The sequence below is a fragment of the Meleagris gallopavo genome, chromosome 20, assembly GCF_905368555.1.
Source record: "Meleagris gallopavo chromosome 20, MGAL_WU_HG_1.1, whole genome shotgun sequence".
Classification (NCBI taxonomy): Eukaryota; Metazoa; Chordata; class Aves; order Galliformes; family Phasianidae; genus Meleagris; species Meleagris gallopavo.
The window spans coordinates 5,762,481-5,783,016 of record NC_139423.1 but is presented as its reverse complement, the minus strand read 5'-3'; the positions used below and the strand labels follow the sequence as shown (position 1 = coordinate 5,783,016).

The 20,536-nt window shown below is 63.0% G+C and overlaps 6 protein-coding genes across 9 annotated transcripts; 4 read left to right on the top strand and 2 right to left on the bottom strand.

Annotated features, from left to right (window-relative positions):
* Positions 1-2,250: 2,250 nt before the first annotated feature.
* Positions 2,251-4,506, top strand: GPR142 (G protein-coupled receptor 142). The gene is made up of 2 exons (XM_010721492.3): positions 2,251-3,061; positions 3,410-4,506. Exons 1-2 carry the CDS (start codon positions 2,944-2,946, stop codon positions 4,489-4,491), a joined length of 1,200 nt encoding a protein of 399 aa, XP_010719794.2. The 5' UTR covers positions 2,251-2,943; the 3' UTR covers positions 4,492-4,506.
* Positions 4,507-5,499: 993 nt separating this feature from the next.
* Positions 5,500-11,110, top strand: GPRC5C (G protein-coupled receptor class C group 5 member C). Of its 3 annotated transcripts, none has more exons than XM_085239967.1 (5): positions 5,500-5,815; positions 8,354-9,405; positions 9,863-9,957; positions 10,166-10,300; positions 10,483-11,110. In XM_085239967.1, the coding sequence occupies exons 2-5, from the start codon at positions 8,394-8,396 to the stop codon at positions 10,513-10,515; spliced, it is 1,275 nt and encodes a 424-aa protein (XP_085096093.1). In that variant the 5' UTR covers positions 5,500-5,815; positions 8,354-8,393; the 3' UTR covers positions 10,516-11,110. The 3 variants fall into 3 exon arrangements, with proteins under 3 accessions (XP_085096093.1, XP_085096095.1, XP_085096094.1); XM_085239969.1 differs by lacking the exon at positions 5,500-5,815 and adding an exon at positions 6,916-7,325; XM_085239968.1 differs by lacking the exon at positions 5,500-5,815 and adding an exon at positions 7,217-7,350.
* A 1,591-nt stretch (positions 11,111-12,701) lies between these two features.
* On the bottom strand, positions 12,702-17,455 carry CCDC137 (coiled-coil domain containing 137). The gene is made up of 7 exons (XM_010721493.3): positions 17,408-17,455; positions 14,252-14,697; positions 14,010-14,140; positions 13,729-13,933; positions 13,419-13,501; positions 13,253-13,332; positions 12,702-13,182 (listed from the first exon to the last, which is right to left on the bottom strand). The coding sequence occupies exons 1-7, from the start codon at positions 17,453-17,455 to the stop codon at positions 12,976-12,978; spliced, it is 1,200 nt and encodes a 399-aa protein (XP_010719795.2). The 3' UTR covers positions 12,702-12,975.
* Positions 14,557-17,016, top strand: OXLD1 (oxidoreductase like domain containing 1). 2 transcript variants are annotated; one of them, XM_085240116.1, is made up of 3 exons: positions 14,557-14,656; positions 15,126-15,491; positions 16,872-17,016. In XM_085240116.1, exons 1-2 carry the CDS (start codon positions 14,603-14,605, stop codon positions 15,465-15,467), a joined length of 396 nt encoding a protein of 131 aa, XP_085096242.1. In that variant the 5' UTR covers positions 14,557-14,602; the 3' UTR covers positions 15,468-15,491; positions 16,872-17,016. The 2 variants fall into 2 exon arrangements, with proteins under 2 accessions (XP_085096242.1, XP_085096241.1); XM_085240115.1 differs by lacking the exon at positions 16,872-17,016 and having other exon boundaries at positions 15,126-16,360.
* Positions 16,898-18,417, top strand: PDE6G (phosphodiesterase 6G). Its single transcript, XM_003211487.5, has 4 exons — positions 16,898-17,036; positions 17,770-17,996; positions 18,106-18,146; positions 18,227-18,417. The coding sequence occupies exons 2-4, from the start codon at positions 17,851-17,853 to the stop codon at positions 18,301-18,303; spliced, it is 264 nt and encodes an 87-aa protein (XP_003211535.1). The 5' UTR covers positions 16,898-17,036; positions 17,770-17,850; the 3' UTR covers positions 18,304-18,417.
* Positions 18,418-18,528: 111 nt separating this feature from the next.
* TSPAN10 (tetraspanin 10) lies at positions 18,529-20,461 on the bottom strand. Its single transcript, XM_010721494.4, has 3 exons — positions 20,107-20,461; positions 19,020-19,612; positions 18,529-18,931 (listed from the first exon to the last, which is right to left on the bottom strand). The coding sequence occupies exons 1-3, from the start codon at positions 20,191-20,193 to the stop codon at positions 18,625-18,627; spliced, it is 987 nt and encodes a 328-aa protein (XP_010719796.2). The 5' UTR covers positions 20,194-20,461; the 3' UTR covers positions 18,529-18,624.
* Between the last annotated feature and the right edge of the window lie 75 nt (positions 20,462-20,536).

The following is a 20,536-nucleotide window of genomic DNA, read 5'->3' as shown; positions in this document are numbered from 1 at the left end:
CTGAGCTGATGGGATTAGCGCTGGCATCAGAGTTATTGCAGCTTTGGTGTTAAGCTGCTAAGTGAAGCACAAATTCAACGAGGCTGCCGAGCATTTCACGCTCGCTCCCAGCCCCACTGCTGGCAGCGTGGCACCCGGCGGCTCGGTGCAAGAAAGATCTGTGAGAACAGGGAGTGCATGGGCACAAAGGCCAGGAGTGCGTGCAGCAGGGCAGGATGGCTGTGGCGTTGGCCGGGACTCTCCGCAGGATAGGGAGGCTGTGGCCAAGCAGGGGGTGCTCAGCCCATCTGCCCCTTTTGCGTCAGAGTGCCCGGCCCCGGCACGGTGCCACCACAGCCGGGGGTGTTCTCATGCCGGGGAGGGCACTTGAGGACAGGGGCCAAATCCAGAGTGTCTGGAGGAGGATGGGGATGGGGGATAAGGAGCTCCATCCTTGAGCACAGCCTGGTGCCGGGGGGTGAAAGAGGAGCGTGGGATTAAATGGGGTCTCCAGATGTTGAGTGTGGGCAGATGTGGCTGCAGCTCAAGGGTAGGCTGCCCGTCTGGCTCTGCTCCACTGAGGTGGGATGGAAGATGAGCTGCCCATCAGCTGCGTGCTGCGCTCCCAGCCCTCCCCAGACCCTCGTGGGGGGCAGCAGGGACAGAAGGGGACGGGATACAGAGCACCTGGCCCCTTGGATGTGCCCAGCCAGCAGCTCTGCAGCCTAGCAAGGTGGGTGACCCAAGGCACAGCACAAACAGAGCAAACAGTACAAGTGCACTTTCCTGCTGCAATGGGGAGCAAGAGCCATGTGGGCCGAGGGGCCCTCACAGCGGCACAGCCTGTTAATGGCTCACCACATCTGCTGCTGCCTCATTTAACCACCTGCCTGCAAAACAACAGCTTGCCGGGAGCGTGTGCCTGGCAGCACTGTGCCAGCATGGCTCCGTCCTGCAGGGCCCCCACTGTGCCTGGCCAGGGGCTGTCACCCTTCAGTTGGACACAGGGCAGGGCAGCACAGGCTGTGTTCAGCCTCTAAACCTCATGGGATGGAGAAGCTGCTGCACTGGCTCTGTGAACTGCAGACCTGTGCCAGGCAGCTCCTGCAAGCAGGGGACATCAGTGTCCCCACCGGCAGCTCCTACATCCCTGTGCTGCTGGGGAAACTGAGGCACAAGCAGACATTCCCTGCAGCATGGCCTCCAGGAGGGAGGGGACTGGAGTAGTACACACATGGGCACAGATACACACGTGTGAATACACACACATGCACGTACACACTCAGATAACACCAGACCTGGCTCAGATGAGGTTGTGTCCATCTGTCCTGGAGGCAAGGAAGGAGCCTGTGCTGCGGGAGGGACAGCAAAGTGTCAGCCCCTGTGTTCCCCTGAGCCTCTAGGTGAGCAAAACTCTGTGCACCTGCATGGTGACATGGGAGCAAGCTGCACCCAGAGCACCGTCCCTGTCATGCTGGGGTGGGGATGAGCTCTGTCCCCGAAGCTCAGCCTCCCCAGGGGCCCCCATCCGCGGCTCGGGGGCAGCAGCGAAGCTCGGAGCCATCCCATCTCGCGGCTCTGCCCACGCCGCTCTCCCTCCGCCCCGCGTCTCCACGCACCCCAGGGGCTGTGCCATGCTGCGGCTATCAGCGGGAACAGACACGCACTGAAGGTGGCACCGCACGCCCAGAAGGTGGCACGAAAGCCACCAAGGTGAGAGCCCACCGGGCACAGGAGTGGGACCTCGGGTAGAGGAGGGGGGCGAAGGACCCGGACCGGACCCCTCCCAGCAGGCACAGCCCCTTTCTGCAGAGTAAAGGGCTCAGGGCTAGGGAAGGGTTAATATGATCCTGCAGCAGCCGATCGATGCCCGTTTCCCGGGGGGCACAAAGAGACTGGGTTCGCTGATTAGCCAGATCTAATTTTCAGTTAATTAGCATCACTCTTCTCTCCCACACAGCCCCGGGGGTTGGGGGTCTGCTCGGGTCCATGCTGGGAAAAAGGGCCAAAGCCCCCAAGGTTCTCAGGGAGGGAAGTATGGGGACCCCCCTATTGTCCCCCCTCCCGGCCCAACCCCAGGCATTGCGGGGAGCTGGGGGCAGGCGCTGAGCGGGAGCTCGGGTGGAGCTTGGCGCGGGGGTCGCGATGCTCCGTTGGTCCCGGAGCCGTCGGGGCTTGGCCGAGCTCGGCAGTTGGGGGGCGCTGAGGGCCTGGACCCCCCGGGCGGGGGGACAGACGAGAACATACAGGGCTGAGAGCAGCAGCGGGAGCTGAGCTGAGCCAGGGCGGTATAGAGGCCACGGAGGGACGGAATGGGGCCAGTACGAGGGGTCGGGCTAGGACACGGCCCTCCCGGTCTCAGGATCCCAAGGCTCCATGCCGCCCCCCGACTCCCGCCGTCGCTGCCCCGGCACTAGGACCCAGCTTCCCGCGGGAAATGCTAATTTAGAACGATTCCGACCAATCACAACGCAGCGCTCGGGTGCGGCGTTCCCCCGCTCTCGGAGGACGCCTCTCTGATTGGCCGCAGCCTGGCGCCCTCGGGCCAATAGGAGCGCGGGGCGCGGGGCGGGGGTTTGTGAATGGGGTCGGGCGCGGGGCCGCATGCCGCATGGGGCTGTGCGGAGCCACCCCCTGGCACTGCCATCTCCCGGCCCCTGGCCCCGCGCCCCGGGCACCAGCCATGTCCCCAACCCCGCGGCAGCCGCCCAAGGACATTTTGTTTTAAGCCAGCTTTCTTCGAGTCGATAAAACGGGGCCAGGGGAGATAAACAACGATCACATCGGGCAGCTTGACCACCCTGATGACCCCGAGAGCGTCGTGTCCTACAGCTCTAAAATGCGCCATCAGGGATGGGGCGAGCTGAGCCACCCCGGTGTCCCCATGCCATGCCCCCGTCGGCGGTGCCCTCACCCCTCTGAGTCTCCCCGTGTCCCCCCACAGCCAAGACGTGGTGGAGGGCGATGGTCCCGGTGCCCAACAGCACGGCGGTGACATGGCCGGAGCCGGAGCGGTCGCCCTGCATGGTTGGCATCTTCCCTGTCGTGTACTACAGTGTCCTGCTGGGCCTGGGGCTGCCAGGTGAGGGGTTGGGGGCTGCCAGGGTTGAAGGGGCAGAGCTGCAGCTCCCCGCCTGACCCCAGAGATTTTGGGGCGTGGGGTCTCTATGCTCCCCGCAGTGCCACTCACCTCTGTGTAACCCCAGCCCCATCGGTGGGTGCCACAGCAGCGGGGACAGACGGTATTTCCATTGCTGGGGCTGACACACGGAAGGGATTAATCAGCTCTACAAATCCCCATGGCACCACGATATTTATAGTTCCCCAGCCCCCCTTGCACCCCACCAGGCGCTGTGGAGCTGAGCGTGGCACCGGGGGGCTGTGAGCCCAGGGTCTGACCACCCATCTGGCACCGCTCCCCTCCCTCCAGTGAACGTCCTGACAGCCGTGGCCCTGTCCCGCCTGGCCACGAGGACCAAGAAGTCGTCATACTGGTACCTGCTGGCCCTCACCACGTCCGACATCCTCACCCAAGTCTTCATCATCTTCGTGGGCTTCATTCTGCAGACGGCCATCCTGGCACGGGCGGTGCCTCGCGCCTTCATCCACATCGTCAACGTTTTGGAGTTCACAGCCAACCACGCCTCCATCTGGGTCACCGTCCTGCTCACCGTGGATCGCTACGTGGCCCTGTGCCACCCGCTGCGGTACCGCGCCGTCTCCTACCCCCGCCGCACCCGCAGGATCATCGCCGCTGTCTTTGCCGTGGCTCTGGCCACCGGCATCCCCTTCTACTGGTGGCTGGACGCCTGGCGTGACGCTGACCCACCCACCGCACTGGACAGAGTGCTCAAATGGGTGCACTGCGTCACCATCTACTTCCTGCCCTGCAGCATCTTCCTGGCCACCAACTCCGTCATCATCCACAAACTGAAGCAGCGCGGGCGCTCTGGGAGCCGCTGGCCGCACCGGGGCAAAACCACGGCCCTCCTTCTGGCCGTCACCACCGTTTTCATCGTGCTCTGGGCGCCCCGCACCGCTGTCATGATGTGTCACCTCTACGTGGCCTCGGTCAAGAGGGACTGGCGCGTGCACCTGGCCCTGGACATCGCCAACATGGCAGCCATGCTCAACACCACCCTCAATTTCTTCCTCTATTGCTTTGTCAGCGAGACGTTCCGCCGCGCCGTGAGCGAGGTGCTGTGTGCCCACACGTGGCATGGCCCCCGCTACAGCGGCGCCCGCTTTGTGCCCCCAACCCTGAGCCCGCTGCAGCTACCGGGCACGGCGTGCTCAGCAGGGGGCTGCCACCAGCCGGGGGTCTCGGTGCTCACCCAGCACCCAGTGGGACCATGCCCGAGGGATGCTGCCCCGCTGTGCCCACACACACAGAGCTGCGGTGCTGGGGGTGGTGGGAGCTCACAGCTGCTCTCCAGCTCCAACAACGCAGCAAACCTGCACCGAGGGCTGGGCCCAGGTGAGCTCTGCAGCCCCGGGGAGGAGGCAATGTGATGGGGTTGGGCTCTCCTGCATAAACTCCGATGTTCAGTCTGTAATGCTGCGTGGGTCTGGCTCCGTACGAGTCCCTCTGCTCAGCCTGGTGCCCTCGGGGTGCTGCAGTCCCGTGTGACCCGGCTCCCACCCATGTCCCCGCCGCGTGGCACGCACACAGCCCAGAGCCACACTCTCGCTTACACCACCACACTGCTGCAATGCTGAGTGAGCAGCCAGGGCAGTGCCAGCCTGCCTGTCCCCAGCTGCCACCAGAGGGCAGGGACAGGACGCCCAGCAGAGCTGGCACGGGCAGCAGCAGGGAGCTGGCACCCTATGACCCGTGGGAGCAGCCGGGTCTCGAGCAACAGCCCTGCCTGCCCCACTTTCCATCCTAATTCTCCCATAAGGTCCTTACTATAATCCCCCCCCAAACAGAGCGGCCTTTCCACTGTAATTCCACATAAACCAGCACCCATGGAGCTGCCCCAGGGCTGGGGGCTCGGCTGGCCCTGGAGCATTTGGGCTGCCCCAAGCAGGGCACAGAGAGCAACCCAACACCCTGCGCCCACTAGTCTGAGCCCAGCACTGTGGTGGGATGGGGCACAGTAAGATGCCCACGTACCTTTGCCCCTACTGCACATAAGATGAACTCAGGATGACCTCATGATGTGGGGCTGATCCACCTGGGTACAGGCACACATCCAGGGCAATGCTCCTCACACTCTGCAGCCCTGGGCACAATGCTGACTCCTGCATTACACTGGGGGGATCTGGCCCCCACTGCCCTGCTCCCACCAACAGGGTTCAGCCCCAGCCTTGCTGGGGTGGGTGGTAGCAGGGAGGTGCTCGCTCCATTAATTCTGGCATTTCAGGAGAGAAGGACTGGGACCGGATTAGACATTAACCCAGCGGTGAGCACCTCCCGCCGCCCCACACCCTCCTGCAGGATTTCCCACCCCATAACCCAGCCAGGGGCCGCACCGTGGGGTTGGTGGGGGGGGGGGCACGAGGGCCTGGCTGGGAAGGGCAGCACTGAACCCAAGCGCCGGCCCCGTGTGCGGAGGCCAGGGCTGCCGCCAGCCCCCCCTCGCCCAGCGCTTATTTACTTGGAGAGGGAGGTGGAAACGTGCTAACCGCGTCCGCCTGCAGAGAGGGGCTCCTTTCTGGACAGAACCAGCTCAGATGGAAAACAGCTCTCCAGCCCCGGCGTAAACAGAGGTGGCGGGCAGGGTGAGCACGTGGCCCCCCCTCGGCCCCCAGGTACGGCCCTCACCTTCACCAAGGTGAGCTGGGGCTCGGCCGCCGTGCTGCCGTCAGCTCGGCCCTGCGGCTCTGCAGAGAGGTAAGCCTGGAAAAAATGCGCCCGGCGTGCCCATGTTTTCGGAACGGGCCCGCTCCTGTCCTGCTCAGAAGCCTGGCTCTGATTCCTGGCTGTGCCGAGCGCTGCGGGGCTGGGAGACATCCGGCAGTGCTGCCATGGAGGGCTCAGTCCCCGGCACAGCAGGGCACCAGGGCCGGGCTCTGCCCTCGCTCACACCGTGCCAGGCACCGAACGCCCCAGCATACAGCTGTATCAGCCAGCTTACCCCACAGAGGGGTGTTGCTGTGGGTTTTGTAGGACCTTCAAAAACACCTCCTGAGAAACAGCAGGGGTGTGCGGCGTGGGTTGGAGCAGCCGGTATGGGAGGTGCGGGCTCCATGGAGCAGCCACCGTGGGATGGGAGCCGGTGGGAACGGGGGGCTGCGGGGCCGGGGCTGCTCTGTGCAGCGGAAGGAAGCACTGCAGGAAGCCGCGTGCAGCTCGGCCTCTGTGCAGCCCGGCGCTGGGGCAGCGGGGGCGGTGGGGAAGCGGGGCCTCGCTCCTAGACAGAACTCGACTTCCTGGGGAAACTGAGGCACACAGAGGTCGTGGCAGGAGGCGGGGAGGCAGCGGAGCCCCTCTGCAGGGCGCTCAGCGCTGCTCAGTGCTTGTGTGAATGCACACACGTGTGCGTTCCCAGCGGGGAGGGAGGATCCTGCCCCGGTGCGGCGCTGGTAGCCAGGCGGAGGCAGGCAGACGGTGGCTGTGGGTGCTGCTCCCCGTGCAGTGGTGTCACCGGCTTCAGCTCCTCGGGTTGTTTTCACACCAACCCGGACTGGGGGAGGACCCGCCAGAGGCACGGTGAACTTTCGGCTGCATCCTTTACCGTCTTGCTTCACCCTCCCAAAATAGCAGGGCCCGCCTGGATACCTCCTCCGGGACTGGCAGAGCGATGGGTGCCCTGAGCCTCAAGGGGTGCACCCGTGTCTTGGTCATGGCACCCCACAGCCAAGGATGGAGTGGCTGTGGGGTGCCATGACCAAGACACGGGTGCAGCCCCGCTGTTGGGACCACCGAGCCCCAAACCCCCGTAGGAAAGGCTCACCCGAGAGCGGTGCCAAGGGCTCAGCCGTCAGCTGACATTCCTCCGGGAGGCCCCTCGGGCCCCCGCCCGGGGCTGCACGGCTGCAGTTACAGCTCGGGGTGATGCTGCTCCGGCACGGCGTGCTGTGACCCCGGCACCCGACTGTGCTGAGACCCCGCCAACTCATTACACCGGTGCTCGAGTTCGCTTTGTGCTCGCTTCCACCCGGCGCTCGGTCCTCCCGTTTTGGGAGACGGTCCCCGTTCCTCTCCACCTGCTCCCCCGCTCCCGTGCTGCGGGTGCTCGGTGCGGTGGGACAGGTCCCGGCCGGCCCCGGGCGCGCTCCCCGGGCAGCGGCCGCACCTCGGGGAGGGGCCGGGCAGGCGCGCACGGTGCCGCGGGCTCGGGGCTCGCCGGCACGGCACGGCACGGCACGGCGGAGCGACGGGACACGGGGCGCTGGAGCCGGTGAGCCGGACGGGAGGGGTTAAAGGTGCGGGGCTGGAGGACACCGGGACCGGGAACAAGAAGGAGAAGGACACCGGGAACGGTCGGGAGCCGTGCGCCCCACGGGCTCTCTTGGACGGAAAGTCGGGACCAGCCCGAGTCGGGGGTGTGGGGGAACCGGCTCGGTGCCGCTGGGAGGGACGGCGGAACCCCGTCCCTTGGTGTCCCCATCCGCCGCGGGCCGGGGGCGGCAGGGGATGAGTCCCCCGGTGTCCTCATCGAGGACGGGAGGTCCCGGCCGGGGGGGCTCCGCGGAGCCTGGATACCGATGTTTGCGGGGCCCCGGGAGGGGAGTGGGTTGAAGGCCTTCGGGTCCCCCAGGGCGGGGGTTTTGGAAGCGGAGGCAGTGAGCTGGGGGCTGGAACACCCCCCTGTCTGAGCCCCGGAGTGACCTTGTTGCTGTTTTCTTGCCCGGTTTCCTCCCAGAGGGGAGCGCAGGGGCTGCAGCTCGCCCCTCTCCTTCCTCATCCCCTGCTACCGGCACTGCGCTCCCTGGGGCTGGGAGTGGGAACAGACCCCGTACCCACAGGGCAACGCCGTGCTGTGCCATGCCGTGCCACACTGCCATGCCGGGCTGCGGCTGCATGTGACCAGGAGCGCTGGCGTGCATGGTCAGACACGAGACCCGTGGTGGGTCAGTGCCCGGAGCCACAGGAGGGAAGTGGGCCAGGAGAAGCAAAAAGAGGAACAAGCTGGCATGCAAAGCCACGCTAGCATGTAGCCCCAAGTGTCTCCAAGTGTTAGCTCTGCTTCCCAGCCCAGACCCATGCTCGGTTCCTCCAGGAGGCCCACATGAACAGTGCTGCATCCAGGCAAGGAGGTGACAGGAGATGCATGTCTGCCTGCTCTGATCTGGAGCTGCTTTGGGCTGTGGTGGGGCGGGCTCACCGGGAGCTGATCACTTGCCACAGAGATGCTCCAGCACCTGCAGACAGCACAAGCAGCACCAGCTCCTGCTCCCAGCTCTGTAATGCTTCTCTTCCCCACAGGGTCCGTGGATCCCCGCTTGGCACCCACCTGCCGTGCAGGATGGGTGCTGCAGTGCCAGCAGCTGCCTGCATCCTGCTGGTTCTGCTGCCCGTGGGCCGTGCCCAGAGCACCCCTCCATCAGGATGCAGCCAGGACCTCTCCTCGCTCTATTACAACCTCTGTGACCTGTCAGCAGCATGGGGCATCGTGCTGGAGGCTGCGGCCAGCCTGGGTGCCGTGACCAGCTTCGTGCTCACCATCGTGCTGGTGGCCAGCCTGCCCTTTGTGGAGGACTCCCAGAAGAAAAGCCTGGTGGCCACGCAGACCTTCTTCTTGCTGGGCACCTTCGGGCTCTTCTGCCTGACGTTTGACTTCATCGTGGGGCCAGATTTCTCCACCTGCACCTCTCGCCGCTTTCTCTTCGGTGTCCTCTTCGCACTCTGCTTCTCCTGCCTGCTGGCACACGCCGTGGCCCTCAACTTCTTGGCGCGGAGGAACCGTGGCCCACGAGGCTGGGTGACGCTGGCGATAGCTCTGCTCCTGGCACTGGTGGAGGTCATCATCAACACCGAGTGGCTCATCATCACGGTGGCCCGGCAGGAGGGCGGATCCACGGACCCCTGCGGGCTGACGGAAGCTGATTTCGTCATGGCGCTCATCTATGTCATGGTGCTGCTGGTGGCTGCCTTCGGCACCGCCTGGCCAACCCTGTGCGGCCGCTACACGCGCTGGAGGAAGCACGGCGTCTTCATCTTGGCCACCTCCGGCCTCTCCATGGCCATTTGGGTGGCATGGACGGCCATGTACCTCTATGGAAACCAACACGTGGGCAAGAAGCCCGGTTGGGATGACCCCACGTTGGCCATCGCTTTGGTGTCTAACGCCTACGCCTTCATCCTCCTCTACGTCATCCCCGAGGTGACGCACGTGACGCGGCGCAGCTCTGAGCAAGGCTACGAGGACGACGTGTACCCCACGCGTGGGGTGGGCTACGAGACCATCCTGAAGGAGCAGAAGTCGCAGAGCATGTTTGTAGAAAACAAAGCCTTCTCCATGGATGAGCCTTCCTTCGGTAGGCACCGGGCTGCAGGGTCGGCACAGCACAGCACAGTGAGACGTCTGCTGCCACGACCCACCCAGCGGCCGGGAGCCGTGCCCGCATTGTTGTGGCTCCCAAAAACACGCCGGGCTGGGTGTACCAGTTGGGGCTGAGCTCAAGCTGCTCCGGGCGCGCTCCCCTCCCCAGCGTGGGGTGCCCACGGCTCCCGGCCCTCCGCCCTGGGTTGGCTCTTTGCTCGTTAGTGGAAGCAGCGTCAGTGAGGTGACAGCACTCGAGAGAACTTGCAATAACATTGGGGGTGCCCCTCCCGCCCTGCAGTGATGCAAACCCCAGGGACGTCCCCAGGGAAGGGCATAGGGCAGCTGGCTGCTGTCGGCTCATTAAGCTGCTAACGAGGCCCAGCTCGCAGGTAGGGCGGCTGAGCGAGGCCCGTGTTTTCAGCCTTTTCACCGTCCCTGTCTCTTTGCAGCCAAGAAGCCGGTGTCCCCGTATAGCGGCTACAATGGGCAGCTGCTGACCAGCGTCTACCAGCCCACAGAGATGGCTCTGATGCACAAGGGGACGGTAAGGGCAGCACCAGTGCCTTCCACATGGAGATGAGCTTTTACCGAGCTGATCAATAACAGGTGGCTGGGATGGGGCCAGATAAAGGTATATAGGGTGCACTTGATCCTCACATCAGGTTGGGATGCTTGGTGCTGGGGTGGGTCCCCTCCTTGCTGAGCTCCCCAGGAGCATTCCCAGTCCTCTACATTCCCCTATGCCCTTGCAGAGTGAAGGTCCTTATGATGTGATCCTGCCCCGTGCCACCGCCGCCAGCAGTGCCAGCTCCACACTGCGAGCCGAGGATGCTTTCGCCGTGCAGGCCCGACACGCTGCAGCACAGCGAGATGCTCGGGGCAGCCAGGTGGGTTAATGAGCAACAAGCAGCAGGGAGGGGGCAGTGGTGCTGGGCTGCTGGCCAGAGTCAGGGTGCAAAGTTTGCCTACGCTGCAGTTTCCCATGCAGGCAGAGGTGGGGATGGCGCCGGGTGGGGATGGCTTTGAGCTGCTCAGCGTACTGCCCAGTGCCATCCTGCTGTGCCTGCAGGTGCTGTCCCCATACAGCAGGAACCGGTGGTGAAGCCCAGGTCCTACAGCACTGGCGCAGCCGTGACCCTACTATGCCTCCCTGCCTGGTGCATCTGACCCTGTTGGAGCCAGTTCCTGAGCTGGGAACATCTGGATGCAGCCCCGCAGCCTGCACCATGCTGCCTGGCTGTGGCACTGCAGGCTGCCTGCTCTGCCCAGCTCCCCACTGCCACCCCATGCTGTCCCGACACTGCCTTCACCATGCACGGACACCAGTCCCCTGTGGACTGGGGATGTTTTGCTGCTGGACAGCCAGCAGCGTGGGGGTGCCTGCCCAGGGCTGCACCTCATGAACCTCACCAATTGCTGTGCCCAGACCAGGGCACTGCACCCCAAGCCATCCCCAGTTCTCTGAACCCTCCTGCTGTGCCTCGCTCCCCCTGTCACTGGGGGACATGGGGGTGCTCTGGGTTTCACCTCCCAGTGGCCTCTCCCCGCGGCTCTGACTGCCTGATCTGTGCCTTGTCCCAGTCTCCATGCCAGGGCTTGAGGATCACATTCAGGGCACTGGGATGGAGCTGAGCCCCCTCCTTCCTCTGTTCCTCTCCCCTTTTTAAGGTCAGACCCAATAAAGGTGAGTTTTCCTATGTGGTCCTGTAGTATGATGGGGATGGGGTGCCCAGCTGCATTGCATCCATCAGCCAAAGGCTTCCACCTCTGTGCCATTGTGTTCAGCCCCTCCTCCCTTCCTTGGTGGCACTGTGGATCCCCAGCATGGCCCCAAGTGGCCTCATGCTCCTGCACTGGGACCAGGGTGCAGATAGGGCAGCTGTGCCAGAACGGGCAAATGGATACCCTACAGAAGGTAGCATGGTGCAGAGGACATGCCAAGGTCAGGGGCAGCTTCTGCTCAGATTGCCTTTCTTTTCTGCAGCGATTTCTGCTGCGGGCAGGAAGCCTGTGGCTGAGCCAACGGGAGCATTATGAATTATTCAGGGCTGAAATGGCTCCATAGTGGTTGGCTGGGGGAGGTGGGTGACCCAGTCTCCTTGAAGGCACCATGTGCAAGTATTCAGCACACACCGTGTCCCAGCCCTGCAGGCACATCCCCCTGCTCCCCGGGATGCTCCTGGCACTGGGGACATGGCGCAGCCCTGTCATGACACAGCAGGTGCCAGAGCAGATGATGATGTGCAGTTGGAGCAGGCTCCCATCAGGCGCTGCTTGTGCCCCTGGGGTTGTGCTGCATCACTCATGTTTACCTGGTGCCAGCTGGCTGTGGGGACGTCTCCAGGCAGCACCAAGAGCTCCAGGTCTCCGGGGCTGCCGCAGCCTGCCCTCCTCCTGGCACTGCATGGCACATGGCGCGTCCCCTCTGCTAAGCTGGGTGCACCACAGCTGCCCCGACCTGCGCAAGGCACACTGTGGTCCCCAGCCAGCAGCACAGCCATCCTGGGGTGACACAGCCCTGGGGACAGCAGTCTCTCTATAAACAAGGTGCACAGACACTGTTCCCATTCAGCCCCGTGCAAGGACTCAGGGCTGGGTTGGGCTGTGCCATTCCGGTGCTGCCGGCGGCCTCAGCCCCTCCGGAGCCCCCGGTCTCTGCCAGTGCTGGCCGCAGGGCGGCCCTGCTCCAACAGGCAGCGCTTTGTGCGGCACGGGGCTGAGGAACAGCGCTGCCTTTGTCCTGTGCAGGTGAAACGGCCGCACGGGCACACGTGGGCTGCGCTGTGCTGGGAGCGATCTGCAGCCCTGAGGCTGAGAGCGGGGGCAGCTGGACGGGCTGTCATCTCCTGCACGGGGCACGGACGGGGTCCCAGCAGCGATCCTGGTGCCTGGCAGGAATGTGGACTGGGGATACTGAAAGCACAGGGAGCTGAGGACTGCGGGCTCATGCAACGAGTCCGAGGGGTGAGAGTGATGATGGAGGAAAGTGACACTGTGCAGGTGAACATGGACTCAGCATAAGAAATGCTGTGTTCTGGGCTCGGCTTGCTGCCCTCCTCACTGCAGCCAGGGCAGGAAATGGTCGTGCACAGTATCCAGCAGAGGGTCCTGCCCCTACCAGAGGATGTGCAGTGCCAGCACTGCCAGGCCAGCCTGTGGTGACAGCAATGCCATGGGTGCTGCAGGCTGGGAGTGCCATCTGCTGGCACGCAGCGCTGTTCCTTCCCAGCCACTGCACACTGCCAGCAAAGCTGGGATGGTGCAGGAGGCACAAACAAGCACACATCGTCAGCATTTATCAGCACTTTTACTACAACAGGTCCGTGGCCCCATAACCTCATAGGTATGCCCCTGCCTTCTGTAGGGTGCCCACTCCGAGGTGCTGGGAAGGGCACAGGTCTCTGTACTGGCAGCAAAGTGGGAACAGTCCCCACTGAGTCCCAGGGTTTCATGTCCCCATTGCTGCCTGTGCGCCCAGCTGATCGCCACAAGGGCAGTACAATCCAAACGCTGCTCCACACGGGGGTCCAGGGGTTGCATTCCCTCACTGGGACAGGTGGGCTCAGCCTGGTACCCCACTGCTAGGCTGGGTGCCTCCCCGTGCCGCGTCCCGCTGCTGCTGCTTGCGCCTCTGGATGTCCCGGTAGGCCTGGATGACACGCGCTCGCTCCTCCTGCACGATGCGCTGACGAGCCAGTGATACTGGCACAGTGGGGGCTGCCCGGCTCTGGCCCAGGTGAGGTGTGAGCAGGAGCCGCTTCCGACCGGCCTGTAGGCAGAGATGGGATGGGTCAGGGATGCAGAGACAGGCACAGAGCCCCGTGCCCCCAAAACCTCACCTTCTCAGTGGGACCCCCACTGCGGGGCCGTGAGGTGATGGTGGGTGGCTCTGTCACGACTTCACCGAATGCCACTGGGTCTGGGAGAGAACCTGGTGTCAGGGAGGACGCCGCTCCCACCTCTGCACATGGGTCGCTGCAGTCAGCCTCCCTGCGCCATTCCCACCTTGGAACAGGCTCTTCTCCAGCAAAGCCTCTTTCTTCTCCTCCTTCTTCTTCCGCAGTTTGTCCAGCTTCTTGTTCTGAAACCTGAAGAGCTATCTTACAACCTGCAGAGAGGAAGAGAGCTTCTACCCCGTGGAATCCCCTTGAAAGTCAAGCTCTGCTGCTCTCCCCTGACTAGCCTAGCATCAGGAGTGTACAGCTGCTCCAAGGGCTGGACTCAGATCCAGCCCTGTAGAGCTGGGTCTCAGAATCAGAGCACGGACTTGGCTGCCCCAGCCCTGCCTCAGTAGCCGTGCTGGTTTTGCTCTCACTCTTTCTTTCTCTGAGACTTCTGCGGTGCTGCTGCCTCCTTCTCAGGCTCCCGTTGCACCTGGTTCTTGCTGAGGACCAGCACATGCTGCACCTCCCGCTCCATGCGGCACACGTAGGAGCGCTCCGACTCCCCTCTGCGCCGACGGAACCTGGGCACAGGGATGTCCTCCTGTGCCTCGGTCCCCTGGGGACGCTGTGGCTTCTCTAGGAGAGACAGACAGCAAGATTACAGGCAGGGACAGGCTGGGCTGGGGACATTTTAGAGGATGCAGGCCCCCACCTGCTGCCCGCCTTGCCCGGGCTTTGGGGTGCTTCATAGCCTCACGGCTCTGCATGAGCTCCCGCAGGCGGAAGGGGATTTCCTGTTCGTCGGGGTGCTTGGGCTTCAGGTTGACCAACGCCTTCTCCTTCCTGGGGGATAACGGGAACGGTATGGGCTGTGATGGGGCATCGGGGAGCCCGGTTCAGCGGGACCCAGCCGGCCCTGAGAGGCTGCCCGAGCCCACCGCACCGGGCACTGACCTGCCGCGTGGCGTGGCGGCGGCCGGGCCCCTTCCCGGGGCCGGTCCCTGTTCCTTTCCATGTCCCGGTCTCAGTCCTTGTCCCTTTCTTTGTCCCTTTCCCGGTCCCGGTCCCTTCTTTCTCCCCAGTCCCATGGCCCCGCTGCTCCCCACGCGCTCTCCACTCCCTCTACTGCCTCCGCTTCCGGTTGCCCTCCGACGCCTCCGCTCCGCCTCTCTCTTCCGATTGGCTCTGCTCCGCTGCCGCACTCTCATTGGCTGACCTTGCCTAGAAGCTGGGCTACCATTGGGTGAGAGAGCCGTCTCTCGGAACTGGAAGGGGGGCGGGCCTTTGCCGGGGCACGGCGGCGGGATGTTACTGCGGGCGGCGCGGGCGGCGCGGGGTCTGGCGGGGCGGGGACGGGAGGTGAGCGGGGACGGGGCGGGGCTGCAGCACGGAGGAGGGGCCTGGGGAGACACGAAGGGGGTCGGCGGTTGGGTGGGGGCTGGGGAGTGGCCGCAATGGGGAATTTGGGGGCTGTAATGACGGTTCTGGAGGCTGCACTGGGGTTCTAGGGGCTCTAGGAACTGCTCTGAAGGTTCTGGGGGCTGCAGTGGGGGTCTGGGAGCTGCAATGGGGGTCTGGGGGCTGCAGCGGGGCTCTCGGAGCTGCACCGAGGGGTTTTGGGGCTGCACTCGAGTTCTGAGGGCTCTAATGGCGGGTCCGAGGGCTGCACCAGGGGCCCAGTACTGTATGGGGCTGGTCGGGGGGGGGAAGAGGACTCTGTGTGAAGGTGTAGCAGAGCCCCAGGGTGCTGTGGGGGGGGATATCACTCAGGGCAGAGTGCTGGGGGCAGCCCACCCACCCAGCACCACCACAGAGCCATCCCTTGCAGGAACAGCAGCGCAGAGCCCCCCACCCCAGCACCTTCTGCAGCTATGGGAAGCATTCAGACACCCCGAGAAGCGACTGCCAGATGGGAACCCCCCAGGGTGAGGGGGAAGCCATACAGGGAGCTGAGACCCCCTATCCACACCCCCCTGAGCTCCCGCCGCCCACCAACTGCTGCATGAGCGGCTGCCACAACTGCGTCTGGATCGAGTACGTGGAGCAGCTGCTGCAGCACTATGGGGATGGTGGGGAGCGGGCACTGGCGGCCGTGGAGCAGCACGTGCAGGATGAGAGCATCAAAGCGGTCCTGAAGCTGGAGATCAGGCTGCGCATGGGGACGGACTGAGCCCTGTCCACAGCCCAAAAACTGGTGAGGATCTTCCTGCTGAGCTCCAGGAGTCTCCCCGGGACAAGAGGATTGGGACACGGCGTATCTGTGGGCTTTTGGATGTTGGTTTGTGAGATGGGGATTTAGTTACAGTGTTTGTTTGCATCAGACTGGAGGGATTCACCAAGCACGTGCACCCCACGTGTAGCCCCAGCATTGACGATGCAGGCGTGGTCACCACTCCGTGCTTCTATCCCCGAGGCTGAAAATCCCTGCTAAGGGCAGGGTCCTTCCCACTGCTCCTGCCTCATCCTCGCAGCATGACAGCAGCCTGGTGACGGAGATGGGCTGTGGTGTCACACTGTCCTCCCCACCCTACACTAAGCCTCTTAGGGGCTTCTCTGTGACCGCTGTCTGGAGGGGGCGGGCTTTTTTTCCAGCCCTTTCCCAATGCTGTAGGATTTGCTGGGTGCAGGGGGGAGCGTGCAGCTGGAGCACGTGGGCCCTGCAATGTCCCATCAAGGGCAGCTCCTCACAATGCTGCTGCTTCCTCATTCATCTCTGCCTTGAAACTCCTTAAACTTCACCTTGAGGCATCACCTCACCAAATCCTGCCCAGTTGAGCACAGCCTCGGCCGGATGACACACAGAACCTCACCCCATCCAGCCAGTGCACCGAGTGCCACCAAGAGTTGCTCCTGAGTGGCATTCGCTATGACTCTCAGTTCTAGACTGAACTCAGTCTAGAAGCATTAATTAACAACAGGGCACTGGCCGTTGCTGTAAAAGAGGCCGGTTCTGCCAGCTTCATATGAAACACCTCTGGATCCATCTAATCCTATTTGCTGAAATCTAACTAATTGCCATTAGTGGAAGGGGCTGAAGTTCAATTAAAGTGTGCTCAGATTATACCTTTTTGTAATTGCTTTAGTGCTGGGATTACAGGAGGCTTTGGAGTGATACTCCCAAGCAGCAGGGCAGAGTGGGCAGTGGGCCACTTCCACCACATTTTGGGCTGATGAAGCAGAGCCTGCAGTGCCCTCAGATTGTCTGTGCTCAGGTGTCCTCAGTGACACATGAGATGAGCTGGTGACCCTTGTGTTTTGTGATCCTGGTTGGAATGGAGACAGGGATGGTGTGGGCATGCTGTGCTTGGTGTCAGCACCATTATGAAGCACTGCCCTGAGCACTCTGCTGGCTATGGTCCCATCCCTGTCCTCATGGTGCAGTGGCTCGAAGCATAGGGGTGTCCCTTCCAGGGATGATGCAGGACATCCCCATGGGTGCTCTGCAGCTGTTCCTTGCTCCAAGACCGTGCTCTGTGGGGTGAGGCAGCAGTGCTAACACACAGCCCATCCCCGTGGCGTTAATCCTGACACCCCCTCCCCATGCACGCACATACTCCCACCCTCCTCCCCACAGGCACTTGGGGAAGGACACTAGATTACCCATTTGAGAAGAAGGGACTTAATCCTATTATCCCGAAGAGGATAAATCTGCCAGCCCCCAGCCACCACCCAGAGCACTTGGAGGACGTGTGGAGCAGGCTGCAGGGAGTCATTTGGAGCAGCACCGGGCTTGGGCACGGTAAGTGATGGCTTTGCTATGTGTGAGACAGCACTCAGACTTGGAGGCACTGGGGCTGCAGTGCATGGCATTGCCCAGCTGGAGCCACGCTCACCTCCTGCGCTTGCAGATGAGGCTCCATGCTGAGTGCTGCCAAGCTGGCAGTGAGAGCTGCCTGTGCTACAAAGCCCCAGTGCTTGGCAGATTGCAGGATGCCCGTGGGAGGGATGGAGCCATGTGCTGCCCTGGGATTTCAGGATCAGCTGCAGCCCCTCCAGACCACAGCGCTCAGAGCCCTGTGAGCTGTACCTGAGCATCATCCAGCTGCAAGCCAGCCCTGCGAGCAGCTCACAGCTCACTCCTGGCACATAGCTGCACTGCCCTCAACTCACAGTGGCACCTGTGATGCCCATCTCCACAGTTATGGTGGGGACACCCATTGGTGCACATCCACCTGCAGTGGGGGAAAAGGGCTGCAGGCATTGCCCCAAGGAGTGCAGGGGCTCAGTGTGCCCCCCTGGATGCCCTTTGCTGCCTTTGGGGTAAGGGGATTAGTGGGGTCTGAGCTGGCCTAATTCCAGGGAGGGGTGGGAAAGTGCCCACCCCCAGAGCAGCCCGGAAAGCGGATCAGCTCTGCAGGGCTCACGGCAGGGTAGGAACAAGGGCACCCGGATGGCACAGCACATCTCTGCACTTGGGATGGCTGCAGCTACACCAAGGTTCACCCCAGTGCCCCATGTCCTCCCTGTGCCAGGTGTGAGGAACCACCCCGTGTCAGCACCAGAGCCACAGGGACAGCTGTGACGCGGGGCAGGCTGCTAGCCCTGCTACAGCCATGAGCTTGGAGCCCCACAAACCGGAGCTCAAGTCAGCCACCAGGGTGACTGGCGGACCTGCCACCCCCCGAAAAGGACCACCTAAGTTCAAGCAGAGGCAGACACGGCAATTCAAGAGCAAGCCACCCAAAAAAGGAGTGCAGGGGTGAGTAGGGCTGAGCACCGAGGCCCAGTGTGGGACACACCTGAAGGCACCCCTGTAATGCTGCTCGGGGCTGATGCATAGTGAGGACAGACACCTGGTTTCTTTGCAGGTTTGGCGATGACATCCCAGGCATGGAGGGGCTAGGAACAGGTATGTGGTCCCCATTCCTTTCTGCTGCAGGGCTTGCGGCAGGCTGGGACTTGTGCTGACGCAGCTTCTGCTCTCCACAGATATCACCGTGATTTGCCCTTGGGAAGCCTTCAGTCACCTGGAGCTGCACGAGCTGGCCCAGTATGGCATCATCTAGGCTGGCTTAGGCCACCACCACCTGTCCTATAGCTGTGCTTTTTTAAGAAACTGCCCCATCCACATAGCAGGGCATAGCTTGGAGAAATGCTCATTAAAACCTGAAATAAACACAGGAGTCTGGTGTGATGATCTGGGGCCAGAAAGCTTCTACCTGTGCTGTGAGGGTGTGCAACCACACAGGAGAGGATAGGATGGAGAGGAGATAGACCAGATCCAGGCAGGGTTCAGAGTTTTATTATGGAATGCACAGGTACAACAAAGGAGGACGGGAAGGAGAGCGCAGGGAGCTCAGTATCCTCTCCAGCCCTACAGCACACCCTCAGCCTCGTGCCCCTCCAGGTGCAATGTCTGCCAGCACTTTCAGTGCCAGGAGCAGCCCGGTGGCCTCCAGCAGCACCAGCACAGCCACACCGGTGGTAATGCTTCCAGCCTGTGCACGCAGCCAGGCACCCAGCTGAACCACACAGCCCCCCAGGTGCACTACACCAGCAGCTGCCATGTCCCCCAGGTGCAGCACCCCAAAGGCACATTGGTCATTAGTGATGGAGCCGTTCTGCTGTGGATCCAGGCAGCAGGAGGCCGGGACGCTGCACGCCTGCACGCCGGGCGCGCTGCAGTTGAAATACCTGCAGGACATATGAGGAGAAGTGCTGAGTGCCTGATGCTTTCTTGCTAGCCCTATCCATGCCCCCACCTGCCCCCGGCTTCACTCACAGGTTGCTCTCCCAGTCACGGTAGGAGTTGAGCCCACAGCACCGCAGGCTGCGCTGCACCTCGTCCACCAGGAAGCGCAGGTCGGGCTCCTCCTGGTAGCGCAGCAGGCAGAGCAGCAGGGCATCCTGCAGCGCGTCCCGCAGCCGCTGCCGCGCCACCAGCAGCAGCAGTCCTCCCAGCACCTCCAGCCCCACAAAGGCCAACGTGGCCCCCACGAAGAAGCGTAGCAGGCAGGCGCTGGAGCGGAGGGCACCCAGGCAACCAGCCAGGGACACGGTGCTGGCCCCCAGCCCTGCCAGCACGAAGAGCAGCATGGGGTCAGAGGCCAGCGGGGCCAAGCGCTCACCCTGCAGCCAGCCCTTGGCCAGCAGCCCCCAGACCCCTATGGCCAGGGTCAGCAGGCCCAGCAAGAGGAAGAGGAGGTTCCAGAGGAAGGCTAAGTGCCGCACACAGTGGCTGAAGGCACTTGGCTTGCAGAAGGCAGCGCACCACTCCTCTGGGTCATGCTTGGCCACAGGATTATCTGCATCCCCCAGCAGCAAGATGTTATCATCGTCATTGGAGGATTGGGGCAGCTCCACCAGCTGGGACGTCTGCAGGGGGCAGAAGAACCACTTAGCAACTGCAGGGCCCACAGACCCCCAGGACACTCCCACAGTGGTACCCAGCCCTCATACCCCCCATGTACCCTACCTAAGGGGGCTGCGGGCTCCTACAGACACCACACATCCCACTGTGGCACAGGGAAACAACAGGCATGGGGCATTCCTGGGATCCATGAAGATGGAAGACCACGGGGTGAGCTCCTCTAGAACACCTGCCCCTAACAGGAACCCCTATTTATCCCTATAGGGAACCCCAAGGATAGGGTGTGGGGTCACCTCCTTTCCTCCCTGGAGGTCTGTGAGCTGAGGGATGTGCTTTCCCAGGGGCCCTGTCCTTAACCAGGATCCCTATGGGGACCCCCCCACCCATAACAGGGTGCCTATGGGATCCCCCTCAGGGCCATGACATGGGGTCACCCCACGGTCCCCCCCCACAGCAGGGTTAGGTCCCACCCCACAGCATAGGGGCCCTTATGTGTTACCTGGGGTAGCAGCCGGCTGCTCTCCCTGCTGCCCACCTCCCCATAGGGCCTAAAGAACTGGGACAGCTTCTCCCTGCCCAGCACCATGCTGCTTCTCAGGGCTGCTGCAGTCACACTCCCATCATGTGAGAAGCTGCGGCCGGGGCTTAAATAGGGCTGTGACTGCCGGCCCCACAGCTGGGCCCACTTAGGTCCCCTTTAGACTGGCACCATAAATGGGCTGGAAATGAGGGTCTGGTGGGGGTGGGAAGAAAGTATCTGTGGTCTTAGGGCAGCACTAGGGAGAATGGGTTGGGGGGGTCTTCTTAAATGGATCTGCCCCGACTCCCAAAGCCCCTCGGTGGGGATATGGGGATACCGAAAGACCCCACACTAAGGGGGCGATGTGCGTCGGCGGAACGAAAAGACAGGGGCGCGCGTCGCTCGGGGG